The 15,924-nt window shown below is 58.0% G+C and overlaps 1 protein-coding gene across 2 annotated transcripts in view; it reads right to left on the bottom strand.

Annotated features, from left to right (window-relative positions):
• LOC118355945 (mitotic spindle assembly checkpoint protein MAD1-like) overlaps positions 1–15,924 on the bottom strand; it is a 228,895-nt gene that overhangs the window by 124,716 nt on the left and 88,255 nt on the right. For both annotated transcript variants that reach the window (XM_035722600.1, XM_035722599.1), the window contains exon 4: positions 11,664–11,720. In XM_035722600.1, the coding sequence (XP_035578493.1) occupies positions 11,664–11,720 (57 nt within the window). The remainder of the gene's footprint in view (positions 1–11,663; positions 11,721–15,924) is intronic.

Here is a 15,924-nt window from a genome sequence, read left to right as displayed (position 1 = left end):
GTGGGGGGGGTCAACCACCGAGACCGTCCCATCAGAGACCCCACTCGCTGAAGTCAGGGAGGCAAGCAGGGGCTGCAGCCAACCCCAGACACCTGTGTGGACGCCATGCCGTCAGATCTCTGCACCACCAACTGGCCGCCAAACCCCAGCAGTCAGGTGTGGGAGGAAGGGGAGCAGTGGGGTGGGTGTGTGGTGGGGGCAGGAGAGGAGGACCCAGGACAAGGTCTCTGCAGCAGGTCACAGCTCAGGAGGCCGCACCACTTCTCAAAGGTACTGCTCTTCATCCCCTCAGTCTACAGAGATTAGTGGAATATATATACAGAAGTGAAAATCCCCTCCACAAGCCACAGATTAATACAACAAAGGTTGGATAGCCTCCCAAAAGGGATCAGAAACCTACTATTTACCCAAAGGTTCCAGACCAGGACTCACTTCCCAAATCCGGCAAGGGCAAATCTGCTTAGGTGGCCTCAGGCAAAGCACACACCAGCACTCCCCTGTCCCCACCCTGGAGGGCATTGTGGGCCGAGTCCACAGGATGCTCAGCACCCAGAAGCCAGGAGGAGATCTGGGGCCACAGTCTGGAGACTGAGGTCCCATCCATACAACCACGGGGGCAGGGAAGGAGCCCTGACCAGGCCGGAGAATATAAGTTGACCCCACCCCCGGACAATCAGACAAAGGCCCTGGTATCAGGAAGCGCTCAGTACATGAACTGTGATTTCCTACATTTATTCCTGCAAATCTTCGTGTCATGGAAGACTCTGAATCAACGACATACACCCCAGCACCTTCTGGAAGAAATGCCCAGTGCTCTAAGGGAGGCCAGGTGCACAAGAGGCTAGGGTGAAAAGCTGGGCCAGAGGCTCCCACGGCCAGGGCCACCTCTGGAGAACTGGAAGGCTGGAGAGCATGAGGCAGGCCTGCTGGGTGCCCCAGCTCGCCTTCCCTGCTGAGAAGGTAGAATCAGGAGGGCGGGGAGACCGTGGCAGCCAGACCTCACAGTGCAGGACGTGTGCAGGGACCCCAGAGTGTGCAGCACAACCCTGACTGGCAGATGCAGGACAGGAAAGACGCCCAGACCGAAGACTGAACCAGGAGAAGGGCCAAAAGGGAAAAGCACCTCCTCCGTCCAGCCAGACTCCAAAGCCCCTCACTCACAGGGCACCAGGCAGAGCACCCAGGGAGGCCGAGGCCCAGGGCTGGTGATAATTAGCCCCAGAAGTAATGCTGCCCCAGGGCAGCCCAGAATGTCAGCAAAATGCCACCTGGCAGATGGGACCATTTCTAAGGAGCTTCACTGCATACCTGAACGAAGCTCATGGGTCTTCACAGGAATACACAGGTCTCCTGCATCCGCCCAACACGCGTGCTAGGAGCACAGAATGACTTTGAAACAGTCACATAACTAAATTCCATACTTTCAAATATTAAGTATAAATGTGCGGAGAAAAAGGAAGACGGAGGCAAACTTTGTAGAAACGTAAACAGCAACACTGGAAATAAAAACATGCAGGTCATTCTGCTGGAAGATGAGGTCAGGGAGCCTAGAGACACAGCAACAGGAATTATGCACAATAGGAGAGGGAGAGAGAGAGAATTCTCAGAAATGAGAAGAGCACACGTGGGCTGGGGGACTATGCCAGCACCCAACTGTGGGTAACCGGACACTCACCAAGGACAAGGACAGCAAGTCCACGGAGCTAAGAAATGCAGAAACCCCAAGCACAGGAGACACAATGAAGTGCAACGAGGTGTATCATAATCATACCGCTCCACCCAGCGATCAAGAAACTGCTGGAAAAGCAGAGAAAACAGACCAGTTACACGAGAAGCTTGAGGGAAACAAGGCGAGTCAGAGTCAGTGGGAAAAGCATGGCCGCCGAGAAGTGAAGATGAACAAAGCCATCAAACATCAGCTAGACCAACGGAGGGAAGAGAGAAGGGGGCCCATCTGCCGATGGCAGAAGGGGGCGCAGAGGCACTGACCTTAGGAAGTAAGAAGGATGGTAAGAGAATCCCGGAGCAGCTGTTAGGCCACCTGGACGACTCAGACAAACTCCCGGAAACACACAAACCCCCAAACTGACTCCAGAAGAAACGGAAAATCTGAACAGACCCATGACAAGCGAGGAGGCTCAATCAGAAACAAAGGCGTGTCCAGGAGCGGATGGCTTCGCTGGCGAATGCTCCCAATCACATAAAAGAATTAACACAGAATTCCCAAATTCTTACAAGAAGTCAAGGAGGAGGAATGCTTCTCAGCTTATTCCACGAGGCCAGCATAAAGCTGACGCCACGGCCAGAGAAGGCACCACATGAGAAGAAAACTAAGACCAAGAACCGTTAGGAATCCAGGCGTACACAACCTCGACAAGACAGTGGCGAGCCCCGCGGGCAGCCTCTGAAAGGGTCACACACTGCGACCAGGGGGGCCTTCTACCAGGAATGCAAGAATGGCTCGACATACAAAAATGCAATCTTGCCAGATGACCCACTCAATCTATAATTTATGAAGAAACCCTACAGAAGTCTTACAACTCAACAAAAAGACAAAAGAAAATAAAATCAATTTAAAAATGGATAAAGAATCTGAAAGGAGATTCCTCCAAAGAAAATCTACAAATGGCCAACAAGTATGTGAGGAAATGCTCTATCCACATCACTAGCCATCAGGGAAATGCAAACCCAAACTACAATGAGATGCACCTACACCCAATAGGATGGTAACAAGCATTACTGCTCCCTCTCCTTCCTGATGCTGGTAATCTGTGTCTTCTCTCCCTTTCTTCTCATTCGTCCGGCTGGAGATTCACCAGAGTGCAGTCTCCTGTACAGGACTCACCTCTGAGTGGAGACCCAGAAGGTGGGGGACCGATGAACACTCAGAGGTGGAGCTCTCTAGAGGGTCTGTGCCCTCAAGAGACGCAGATGAGAGCAGAGCGCAGGAGACACAGCTCCTCGGTGGAGCTGCCCAAGCACTGGGCACAGACCTCCGTGGCAGCAAGCCAGGATCAGCATGGACCAGCCTCTGAGCTGCCTGTTTCCTCTGGTGACAAGGTCGGTCCCTCCCTCCTGGCAAGGGGGCCGGGCCTGCCAGACTCACTCACAGCTCCAAAGCATCATGAAACTTTAATGCTAATGGTACTCGAAGCTGGCTCGCTAGTATAGCATAACCTTTAAATAGAGACCGTGTATTTCAGTTTAATTTGGGAGGATACACAGTTCGATCCCAAGGACCTTACCCAATTCCATGACGCCACAACCAGCAGGAGGAGCAGGGGAATATGCCTCTACCTCGACATGATTCTAATGAACCCAGCACTGCTGAGCACCAGAGGAGGGATGCTCAAACCCCTAGTCTGTTTCATTACTTGCTCCCGGGATGCACGAGGGTCCGCCTGGGCCAAGGACCACAGGTGGTACTGACGGAGCCAAGGCCCACTGTGTCCCAGGATTCAGGCTGCTGCCTCTCCAGAGCCCCGTCGGGGCAGGTGACTCAGGTGTCCCAGAAAAGAGACGATGCTGAGGTCACAGTGGGAATCCTGGTCAGAGGCCACCTTTCTGCTCAGCTCTGGGCCCATCATGCATCTGGGAAGGGCCCTGTAGTGGCTGCTTCCTGGGGAGGGGTGAGGGGCCGAAAGAGATCGCCCTCATCACGTTCCATCCCTTCTGGAGGGACACACCTGACGCAACAGGCCACGGGTAGCCACCGGTGGCTCTCCCGGGCATTTCCTAGTGAGCACAGCTGGTCCCGGAGCTGGGGCATACCTGTCTGCACCTCAGAGCAAGAAGCCCAGGTGGAGAGCACGTGCAAGCAGAATTTTCACCCTACAGGAGCCGCTCTCCACGCCTGCGGAGCTGTCCCCTCCACGCCTGAGGAGCCATCCCCTACGCCAGCACATTTGCTAAGAAAGAGGACCCAGTGAGCAGGTTGAGACAGCGCCCCAGGGGCCATTAGCCTTAGGGCCAGAAACACTGGCCAGGGCAGCCCAGCAGCAGATGACAGGTACATGGTGAGAGAAGACAGGAAGGCCCAAGAGATAGACTTGGAGAAATCCAGTTTCTTAGCTGAAAAAAACAAAACCAAAACAGAAACGGAGCCAGAAGCTGCCCAGATGTGGAGGCCGTAGGGGCAGCTCACACCCACCTGGGTCCCTAGAGGAGCACCCAGCTACCCCAGCCGCGGTTTCTGGTGCCCCAGGCCCAGCTCCGCAGAGAGGAAAGCCCACCCCCAGGAACACATGGAAGGAGGCGTCCACGTGCTTCCACAGGGTTGGCTGAGGCAAGGAGGCCACCTCCTTCCAGGACAGCAACGGTTGACACCGGGGGGCGAGACTGTCAGAAAGTCTAGGAAAATCCCATGAGAATGGAAACCCCCTCTCCAGAAAATGTGCACACAGTTCTAAGGACTCTGGACCCTCTGTGTCTCCACAGGTGACATTAGGGATGCTGCCCAAGGGGAAAAGGCGTCACTACAGAACACCTGAGGTCAGCTCTGCCTCATGGGGCTCACTGGGGGTGTCAGGACACCCACGTTCCCACGTTTCCCAGTCGGGAAGGCTCGGGACAAGTCCGGCTGCAGAGGAGCAGGGCGGCCGCGGCCACCACGCGAGCTTCCCCCAGAGGCCGTGGGCCAAAGGAAGCAGCAGCGAGACCCTGGCGGGCAGAGTCCAGGCCAGCTGAGCCCCTGCAGAGGACCATGGGCGCCAAGGCCAGGACCACGTCCGACCCAGCTCCCCACCAACATACCCACAAGGCGTGCAGTGAACGCATGGGAGGGGAACCGCAGCAGCTAGTGAAGATGTGGCGGATTTAATAATACGGTAAGGAGCAAAATCACATAATGCGGACACAATAAGAACTGGCAGTTGAGAAGGAGCGCTGCGAGAGAGGGTCACTGCAGAGCGGGAGACATTTAAAGGACACGCAAACACCGTACTTAGGACTGGGACGAGCATGAGAAGGTCTCCCCAGCTAGAAGGAGCCCCATGGTTTTTAAAGATAAATTAACCAACTTTGATCTGTGGCTGTTAGAGATTCTCACTGCGCCTCGGCTTTGTGTGCTAGGGCCTGCTGGGGGGTCCCTTTCCCCGTCTGGAGTGCCCACCTTCTCTTGGCCCCCCGACCCTGTGAGGGGCCCTGGCAGGCTGGTGGTGAGCTTGGGGCTGCCAGCCAGGGCAGAGAGCAATGTGCGAGTAATGGAAATGATCAAACACCCAAGCAGAGACCTAACAAGAAGCGTGCAAGACTCACCGGAACAACAGACCAAACTCCAGCGAAGGCCATGAAGACCGAGAGGTCAGAGCTACGCCCCATATCGTGGACGGGAAGTCAGCAGTGCACAGAGTCCACAAGCACAAGGCAGCAGGATTCCTCCGTGAGACCTGACAAGCTAACTCCGAGCTTCGCCCGGGACAGAAAACACTGAGAGGTGAAGCCTTGCCAGATACTCAACATGCTATGGCTCTGAGAACTTCGACAGCATGTTGCTCTGCTCCAGACAGGAACAAACCAAAGTGCTCCCGCCACACTGGGGAGTTTTCTTCTCCTTTTGTGCAGGGATCCAATTAAGAACCAGAAATTACACCATTAGACGTTTATTTCCTCGACTAAGAAGCCATCTTCTCAGGATAGTGTCCCCAGGATGCAGATGGATCTTTTTAAAGGTAATAAATCACCAACCTCTTGTTAGGTCTTTGCAAACCTGGCAAAACCAAAAAGGCCGGCCCCCACACTGGGAGAGAGGCCCAGGGGCACACGCTGCTTCCCTGTGTCCACGTCCGGTCGCTCAGTACTTTAAACCTGAGTCCGGGGCTCGGCCGCGTGGGACTGCACTGTCCACACGGGACAGCTGGCGTGAGCAAGCCCCGCAGTGCCCACCAGCCTGCCGCCTGCCCGCTCACTGCACCTGTCCCCTCATCTGAGTCATGGCCAGGTCCCCAGCACCCAGAGGGTCTGCAGTGAGGACTCAAAGACACGGTCTGAGCACAGCGGCAAGCGTGTGCCCAGCACATGGGAACACCGGCACTCAGTGGCTGCGGCATGATATAAAGCAGGTCCATGGCGAGGATGGCCGTGGTGACAGTCATGTGCCCACCAGTGAACGTGGGATGTCTTTGCGGGACAGCAATAGGGGGAGGCAGAGGACGTTTAGCTCAATGCTGAGAGAGAACTGGGCCCCACGCGACGGAGACACATTCCAAGGGGTGGAAACGGCATGGGGGCGACATGGAAGGGTGCAGGAAGCCGTGCACAGAGCACGGCAGGGGCCTCAGTGAACACAGGCATGCATAAAGAGTCGGAACGGCGACCCGGAAGTGGGGTTCAGGACCCACTCGCTGAATCCGACAGATTTACTATCAGCACGCAGAGCCATGAAAGTTGTCCAGTCCCAGGTGCGTGACCTCTTCTCTCCCTTAGGAGCTACATCCTAAGACATGGTACCACCGTGGCCAAGAGCAGAGAGCCCCAAGCTGGCCTCTGCCAGGGCCCAGTGGGGAGTACCTTGAGGAGGGAAGGACCCAGGGCTGGACTCTGGACACCCACACGCTGGGGCTCGGGGGACAAACAAGCCAGTGCATTGTGGAGAGCAGGCGCCAAGCCCTCGTGAGCCCTGTCCCAGGGCGGCTGTCAAGCTGGAAACCAGCTCCATGTCCCTCAGGCACCCAGAGCCCTCCAGCCCTGAGGCACTTGCCGGGAACTCTGCTCTTGGGGGGCAGCCCTGTGCACCCCAGGTCAGCTCGACGCTAACTTCTAAATACACCTCATTGAGCCCTTCTCCCTCCATCCCTAAAAATGGCTTCCCAGCTCCCACGGAGCTGCCCCAGGCACTCATCCCCAGGAGCCAGCACTCAGCAGAGCCACTCTGGGGGCACACACAACTCCGGGCGTCTGGCACTTCACAGATGGGGGCAGTGAGCACGCAGCCTGTGCTCACACGGGTCAGGGCGGTCAGGAACACAAGGGACACTCCCACATAGTCAGGAGTCCTGAAGGCCCAGGCAGAAGTGCATGCTGGCAACAAAGCCACGGGAGCTGGGACCCACTGGGACCCGGGCCTCTGCCTCCTGATGAGTAAGGGGGGTGACGACAGGGCCACCTAGCAGGGCTCCGAGAGCGGATGTCTCCAGAGCTCTTGGAACAGCACCCGGCTCACCGACAGGCCGGGTGAGTGCGCATTCATAACCCGTACTGTCACCATCGGTGTTCGCGGCACTGAAGAACCAACCCAGCCTGCAGGTGCCCACCCCAAGTCAACCCCACTACACTCGGAGTGCTCACTCCGTGCTGGACACCGCTTGGCCATGGAGGCGCTAGTGCTGCTGATTAAGGGCCGCCGGCCGGCCAGCAGCCCCACTTGCCTGCAGGGAAGGCCCGTCTCCCACACTGGCTCCCCGAGGAAGCAGGACAGCCAGGCACACGGCCAGACGCTGGTACAGAGGGACAGAAGCAGTGACCCCATGAGACGCTGGGGGTGAGTGCCTGCTCGGGGGCCGGCACAGGGACACACGCAGACTGGTCAGACCATCCAGGTCAGCCTGAGACGTGCAGCCGCAGCTCCGGGGGCCCAGCTCGTGGGGAACCCTGTCCCCGCCTGCCGCCTGGGGCCCTGACGCCTCACTGGATCATGCTGGGCTCCAGCAGCACGTAACAGAGTCAGACACTGTCCTGGGGGCACAGAACCCTGCAGGGGAAGAGGCTGCCACCAGCGTGGGTCCCTGCGTGGCATCCCCCATGAGCCTTTGTGACTCCCCCACCATAGACGAAGTTCTCCCGTCAAGGCGGGGGCGTCTTCCAACCCGGGATTGGTCCCGTGGCAGGATGGATCCAGGATGAGAAATGAGTCACTATCAGTCACAGAAACAGGAGGTTCTCCTAAGAACTTCCCCGAAGGCGGATGGCAACGCTGGCGGGCTGCAATCAGGCCAGGTTCTCGGGCAGCAGGCCGTATGGATGCCGGCTGCCAGCAATGAACAATGGCAGCTCACACGCCTCCTCCCGACACTTCCTGGCCCACGGCGCTGCTTTCACAGCGACAGAGGCATCAGCCAGGTGCACGCCGCTGTGCGGGACGCCTCGCAGGGCTTAAAATCGGCCTCACCAGCATCTCCGGTCATCTCGGACCGCAGCTAGGGAGAGGCCACGTGGAGGCCCTGCCCTGCTGGGATGCGGCCACAGCACACACACCCCGGGAGCACCTGCAGCCAGAACTTCTCCCGCCGGAGCCCTTCCCAGCCAGCCAGCCACAGGCCTGCAGGCTGGCAGCACAAGTCCACAGGAGCCCTAGGGGACACGGGACTCAAGGAGGAAGACTGCGTCATTACCCGGAGTCGTAAGGGGTGTCACTGCCCTTAAATCGGAAAATAAATCTTCACTTCTTGCTCCCTGGAGTACATAAAATATTAGAGGGATTTTTATAGTTATAATCAAAAAACGCGTTTCTCTAGCCACCGGTGGCTGTATCTAATTAGGGTGAGGGATGTTAATGACACAACTATGGCCCAGGACATTTGTCCTTGTGATATTAATTGCATTTAAAGAGAAAAGCCTGACTTGTGCCTTGCTTCCTAATTAGCATGCATCTGATAATTAATAACAGAAAGGCAAACTGTCTTTGTCTTGGCATCTGCAATTAGCTACAAATATTTACATTCTTTTTTCACTCTTTTCCTAAATAGTGGATCAGCTTAGGGCCCAGAGACAGCAGGCTGGCAGAGGGTGCACAGGAACCAGGCCGTCCCCAACACCTGGACAGAGGTGCCCCCCATCACACCCATCGCCACGACTGACCCCGAAACAGGGTGAGGGCCACAGAGCAAGACCCAGGGTGGCTCGGTCCCCATGTCACAGGGAGCTCTGGCCACTGTCCCCGCCTTCAAAAGCTCCCACAGCAAACTAGGGTTTACGCAAGGCCGGAGCTGCCTCCTCACCGGCTGGGGGCCCACCTGGCCCTCATTTCCTCAGGAGGCAGAAGGTGCGGCCCGGGGAGGATGGAGGGAGAGCAGAGGCTCACAGGCCTCTGAGTGAGCACCTGCTGCATTCTGCCGGGTGCTGCTAAGTGGGAAGGAGAGAGAGAAGAGAAACAAACAGGAAACAAGCTCAAGATCTGACAATCAGAAGGCAGAGATTAAACCTGTGTGAGGTGACAGCTACAGCCCAGATCTAAGGAAGCAAGGCACCCACAGCATCCCACTTGAGTGCACCAAGCACCTGCACCTCCAGGCACAGCTGGGAATGAGCTGGGGGACGAGCCGGGTCCCCACCCACCTGCCTGGCTCTGCGGGGCTAGAGCCACAGGGCCGTTTCACCAAAGCTCCCCAAGGAGCATCTTCCCCGAAGGCCCGGCAGTGCCTAGGGAAGGGCCCCTGCACGGAGGTGGGTGCCAGCATCACCTGGGGAGAAGTGGGCTCCCCCACCCCCACGAGTTCCAGTCTAGGTGGTCTAGAAGTGGAACGGGGCTTCAGTATGTTAGGGCTCAAGGGAGTTTTACACAATGAAAAGAAACTGTATGGGCAGAAAACAAGGAAAAACACAGGCGGGAAAGCCACCCTCCAGTCCCACGTCCCTCAGGCATCCCCACGAGGTGAAGCAGCGGCCCCTGCGGCCCCACCGCGGAAGCTTCTGTCCTTTCCACACCCCCAGGAGCCAGGGCAAGAGGACTGGGCCTGTGCTCGGCACAACTCCATCCTCCCTCCTCCTGCCTGTATGTGCACAGCACGGACACGAGGCCCTCAGGCACATGTCCATTCAGGTCCAAGCCGAGGGAATGATGCATGTTGACCCACACGTCGGGGTCTCCCCCCGGGTTTCTTCACCTGCAGTCCCGTTATCACGCACGCGCACGCGAGCCAGGCCGCTTGGTTTACAGAGCTCCCTACCCCAGGCTCACCGGAGGCAGGCACCCCATCAGGCCCTGCCTGGGTCCCAAGCCCCTTCCTCCGCCAGATGAGGGCAAAGGCTCTACACGGAGGCCCAGTGGCTCCCCCTCAGTCAACAATAGAATGCCCGCTGCAGAGAACTCAGACACTCAGGAACTGGATATGCCCTCAGGGGCCCCCGCAGGGGAAAGACCAGCGGGCTGACTTACAGATGGAAGAACATGTGCGTGACATCAGGACCGTGCTGCGGGCTGCCTCCCAGCTCCTGGGAGTGGGGCTGCCCTCCCCGGGCCACATGTCCAGGTGCTGGAGCAGCCCAACAGGGTTCGAACCCCAGGCTCTACCTTCTTAGCTACGTTCGCCAGCTCCAGAGGGCGGACACGTGCCAGGTGCTTGGAGGGCCTTGACGTGGGAGCTCACACCCCCTGGCCCAGGCACCCGACAGCCAACGGCATCTCAGACCCCCATGCTTCTCTCCTGGCTTGCCCTCCCCAATCTTCCCATCCCACCTGGGACTCCCCCACACACTGCCCAGGCCATCCTGCCATCCTTGACCTCTGGACTCACACTCTACCTAACCTGTGTCTACCTTTGGCACAACCGGTCTGGCCAAGGCCAGATACCACATACCCCTGCAGCCCTCCCTCACCCCTGCCGGTCAGGGGCTCTGAGCACAGCCAGCCTGAGGCTCCCCAATGCTGGCACCTGGGCCTCATCCCATCCCATCCTCAGGCCCCTGCCTCACGAGTGGGCCCGTTTCGGGTCTCCCCAGCCCCGCCTCCACTACAGCTGACAGCGACAATGGCAGTAAGACACAGCTGGACAATCTGAGGCTGTGGGGACGGCTGTCGATGGATGAAACAAACCTAAGGACGTGGCATGCCAACTTGTGGGCCACTCCTACATTGCAGGTGAAGGCCAGATGACCCACTCAAGGTCAGGGGCTGACAAGCGACGACCGCACACCAGGAACCCTGACCTGTAATGTGAGTCCCTGAGCCCGTCCCAACCCCAACTGGCTGGCATGTGGCCTGGGGCAGAGCTGCCCCCACAACACCTGCAAACATGCCCTGTGGCCCTCCTGTGACCCTGGTGGCTGGGTCCCCACAGAGACCAGACCACGGGCTGGAGCAAGAGGAAGGGCCTACAGCTTGTGTGGGACAAAGACGCATTAAAAGCAAAGCTGTCTGACCCCAGACGGTGGTAAGGAAGCCTCTCAGTGCTGGGCGCCCAGGCCAGCAGCAGTGCCTGCGCACACCCCACCCAGGCCTGCAGGCTGCACGCTCGGGGGCAGGGGAGGGGGGGAGACGTGGTCCAAGAAGGTGGCACGTGGCCACACGGACAAGGAGTACACCTGATGCTCAGCAGGGCAACGCAGGCTACAGAGCCTGATGGGCAGACATCTCGGTCCACACACCCTATGCGGCAGGGCCACCATGGGCCCAGAGCTGGGGCACAACCAAAGGACGACCTGGCCGTGGGCTTCAAGCAGGGATCACGAGGGTTTTCACATCAGCTCCATGTCGGGTGGGTCATGACGTGAAGGAGAAAGGGCACTGGGGTCCCCATATCAGATTCTCTGGGGGGCCAGGCCCTAGCTCCCACGCCCCATGCCCTTCCCATCCCCACCTGCGTTTCTGACGAAGGGAAGCGCTGTGACCATCAGGGACCCGCAGGCTTGCGCCTGCGTGACAGGGACATGATTCCCTCCGCTCCCAGGGTCTAAAGCACCCCACGCCCTGAGCTCCCTGTGGCCACAAAGACCCCCACCAAGAGACTCACCATGTCCGCTCTCTGCTTCTGGCCTCCCAGCTCCTCCAGGGCCTGTGACAGCTGAGCCTTCGAGACAAGACAGAAAGCAGAGTCAGTGGGCCTCCTGCACCTGTCTCCACTGCCCCCACCGCCCCCACTCCCTACTGAGCACAGGGGCCTCAGGAGATGTGAGGCAGCCCAGCAGGCCCACTGCGGGCAGCAGGTGACTGGGCTAGGGCGGGTGCTGGGAAACACAGTGGCAAGTCCATCCCCAAACCTGCTGCCTGAAGCAGCAGAGCAGTTACGGGGGGCACAGATGTTCCCGATGGGGTTTTCACACCCCTGGCAAGAGGGGTGCGATGCACGTCCTCACGGCAAGCTCCCCTTCTGGAAGAAGCCCTGAGGGTGACTTTCCTGACAGGGCCAATATCTAGGAAAACCCCTGACGCCCCCCAACCATGGTCCCGTAACGGGTCTCTAGGATCCTCCCCGGGGGTCTGGCCCACCCAGGACAGAGATGCAAGGGAGGTTCCTGACCGTCAGGGCCAACAGCAGTGCCAGGCCAGGTCCCAGCGACCCAGTAGGAGCTCAGGGGTGGCCGCCCTCCAGCCTGGCCCGTCCAGCTGGCAAGTTACGTCCCGACAGATGCCAGCACGGAGCGGGCAGCAGACCGAAGTCCAGAGCAGCCCAGGGCCGAAGTCCACCAGACCCAAGCCCTCATTGCTCCCGTGTGCCCCAGGCCTGGATGCCATGAGCACGGTGTGTGCAGCCTGCCTGGGGTCCCGCACGGATGCTCCCAAGCAGCGTCAGGCCAGGACACGCCACCAGGGACAGAAATGGTCACACAACCTTTCCCAGAACCCAGTGAAAACAGATGCAGCAAACGAGTCGTGGGGCCTATTTTACGTGCCAGCAGCCACCACGGTGCAGAAGCGCCAGGGACACCGGTGCTGAGGTGGAAGTCACAGGGTCTGTGCCACCCCGAGGAATGGCCTGACCCAGAGCAGGGACAAGAGCAGCCCACAGACAGGAAACCCTGGCCCTCCCGGAGTGACAGGCGGCGGACATGCAGAGGTCACACACTGCCTCCACACTCAGGGCACCCCGTGGGGTCCCAGCGTCCAGCTCCTGAGCATGCAGGGAGGAGGCTGGCGGTGCTGGGTCCTCGGGCTGTGGGAGACCTGCATCTCGTCGTGACAATGTCTGTGTGCACCCACCAAGCCTCCCCAGCACACCCACTTCCGACACGCGAACCCACCGACGAGGCCAGGACTCCTGCTGAAAGCTCGTCAATACTTTGCAAGCCACGTGAGCAACATTGCCAGTAGCGGAACTGAAAACACGGCGAACACAGCAGGACAGCGATCACCCCCACAGGCCAGCTGACCTGGGGGTCTGCAAGTCAGTGGGGCTAGCTGGGAGCGCAGATGCGTGGAGACAGCACAGGAAGAGGCATCGGGCGCAGGGCCCAGGCACCCCACAGAAGGTGGCACACCCAGCAGCACGTATCGGGTAGACAAGGCGTGCAGAGAAGCCGGGTGCCCACAGAGCCATGTCAGGCCCAGCAGCTCCCACAGCCCCTCCTGGTCCAGGGACACGTCCTCCAGCCAGGCCCCCGGGTGACCAATGCACTCAGACACATGTCCCAGGCCCACGCGCCACTTGTGACAGGTGGAGGCTGCACCAAGACCTCATGTGGCTATTTTTATCCGGAGGTGAGAAGCTGCTACCGAAGATCCAGCAGTGTAGGAGCCCAGGCACGGCAGAAGGGCAGTCCCTGCAGGCCGGGACAGGCTGCCAGAAAGCTGGCCGGCCATGCCGGGGAAGATGCAAGGGCACCCAGCACACTCCCCACATGCCTTACAGAGAGGAGTGGGGAGGCGAGAGCCCAGGGAGGCTGGGGTGCGCCCAAAGTCACAGGTCACATAGAGGGAACAAGACAGAAGCTTCAGGCCTCCTGCCCTTTCTCTACTTCACACGTCAGTTTGTGACCAAGTGGAAGGAAAAAGGAGACACCAGCCAGTCATCAGGGCCCTACCAGGCGGCAGCACCCACACCCACTCATGGTTTTTGTCTGGCAGAGGCCCTGAGGGGTGGAGCCTGCCCAGCGTGGACAGCAGCCACAAGACTAGCTTGCTGCCACACAAGCAGGCAGGCTGCTCACGGGGTCGGGGGGTGGCCTGGAGCCTGGGTTCTGTCAGTCTTTCCAGAAGACTGGGAAGCGGGCATGATGCTCGCCCAGACCTGCGGAGGTGCAGAGCCTGCGGAGCCCGGGCCTAATATAGAGGTCGGGCACCTGCCACTCCCCGAGGCCGCTGGTCAGAGCCCATCCGCTGGGCCTTGGCTCGTCACTCCTTCCTGCGGTACTGTCCCTACAAGGGTCACCCCACCTGCATGGCCAAGGTGGCAGGTGGGCATGGGTCTGCCTGCCTGCGGAGTGGTGAAGTGTCTGCACCCATCTGCAGCGTCCTGGCGTGGGGCCCTCTCTGCCACCCAGACTGCCCCGGGGGTCACCGCTCCTTTTCTGCGTGCGACTGGGTTCTGTCAGGTGACCCTGGCTGAGTGCGGCCCGTCAGAAGGAGACATCCACACCACTGAGGCCACGGCTGCTGTGACCCAAGCAGCCAACGCCTCTCCCACACCCAGAGCATGCCCGACCCTGTGAGGCTCTCCTCGGTGGAGCCTCGGACCCAGGGCAGGGCCCAGTCCCTCCCATTCAGCGGACCAGGTGCTCACACTGGGGCAGGGCTTTCAGAATGTGGGTGGGGACCAGTGCTGTGCCATCACCTGGGAACTCGCCACAGATACAATGTTTCAGCCCAGCACCCATACCCCCAGGGTCACACCCTTCAGGCCATCTGGACATGAACCAAGTTTGAGAACACTGCCACGGAGGTTTAATTTGGAGCCGGACAACCAGAGGCCAGTCCCAAAGTCGCCACATTCCTGCACCAAGACAGGAAGCGAAGGGCTGGCCTGGGACGTCAGCAAGGTGGCGGGGCAGGAGTTTCCACCGTCACCCCGCAGAGCATGGGTTGAGAACACTATCTATGGGTAAGGACAGAAAAGAAGACAGAAACTAAGAGCTGCTGTGAGAAGATTAATAAAATGGATAAACCTCTCGCTAAACTCAGTAAATAAATACAACTGACATAAAATCGGAAACGAAAGAGAAGACATCACAACAGACAGCACAGAAACACGAAGGCGTGTAAGAAACTACTCGTGATGATTACCGACACATGGAACAACCCAAAAGAAACAAACCCCCAGAAACACGCAAACTCGTGAGAATAAACCACGAAGAGTGTCGCCTGGGTGGTTCAGCGGTTAAGCATCTGCCTTCAGCTCAGGTCATGATCCCGGGGTCCTTGGATTGAGGCCCACGTCGGGCTCCCTGCTCAGCGGGAAGCCTGCTTCTCCCTCTCCCTCTGCCTGCTGCTCCCCCTGCTTGTACTCTCTATCAAATAAATAAATAAAATCTTTAAAAATAAATAAATAAATAAACCACGAAGAAACAGAAGATCCAAACAGACCAATAACAAGTAAGGAGGCTGAACTGGCAATAAAAATCTCCCAACAAAGAAAGGTCCAGGACCAGTTGGTTTCACCAGTGACTTCAACCAAACATTTAAAGAATTATTACCAATTCTTCTCAAACTCCTCCAAAAAAATCAGAGAGAAAGGATCACTTCCAAACTCCTCTTATGAGGCCAGCACTAGCCTGATGCCAAAGTCAGGCAAAGACCCTATAAGAAAACCAAACCACAGGCCAATATCCTGATGAACACAAATACAGAAATTCTCAACAAAGTACTAGAAAACCACATTCCACAGCATATTAAGAGGGTCACAATTGGGGCGCCTGCATGGCTTAGTCGGTTGAACGTCCACCTCTTGGTTTTGGCTCAGGTCATGATCTCAGGGTTGTGGGATCGAGCCCTGTGTCATGCTCCGTGCTCAGCCCAAAGTCTGCCTGGGATTCTCTCTCCCCCTCTCCCCCTGCCCCTTCTCTCCACATGTGCACACTGTCTCAAATAAATAAATTAGAAAAAAAAAAAAGAGGGTCACATACCATGACTGAGTGGGATTTATCCCCAGGATGCAAGGATGCTTCAATGTGCACAAATCAAGCAATGGGATGCACCACATTAATGGGAGGCAGAATAAAAATCACAAGATCATCTCAACGGATGCACAAATAGCACTTGGTAAAATTCAACATGCTTTAATGACAAAAATTAATCAGGTACCAAAGGAAAGTGCTTCACCATTATAAAGGCCACACAGG

Source organism: Zalophus californianus, chromosome 10 (genome assembly GCF_009762305.2).
Source record: "Zalophus californianus isolate mZalCal1 chromosome 10, mZalCal1.pri.v2, whole genome shotgun sequence".
In the NCBI taxonomy this organism is placed as follows: Eukaryota; Metazoa; Chordata; class Mammalia; order Carnivora; family Otariidae; genus Zalophus; species Zalophus californianus.
Note: the sequence above shows the minus strand (reverse complement) of the source record. Positions and strands in the feature narration are given on the sequence as shown.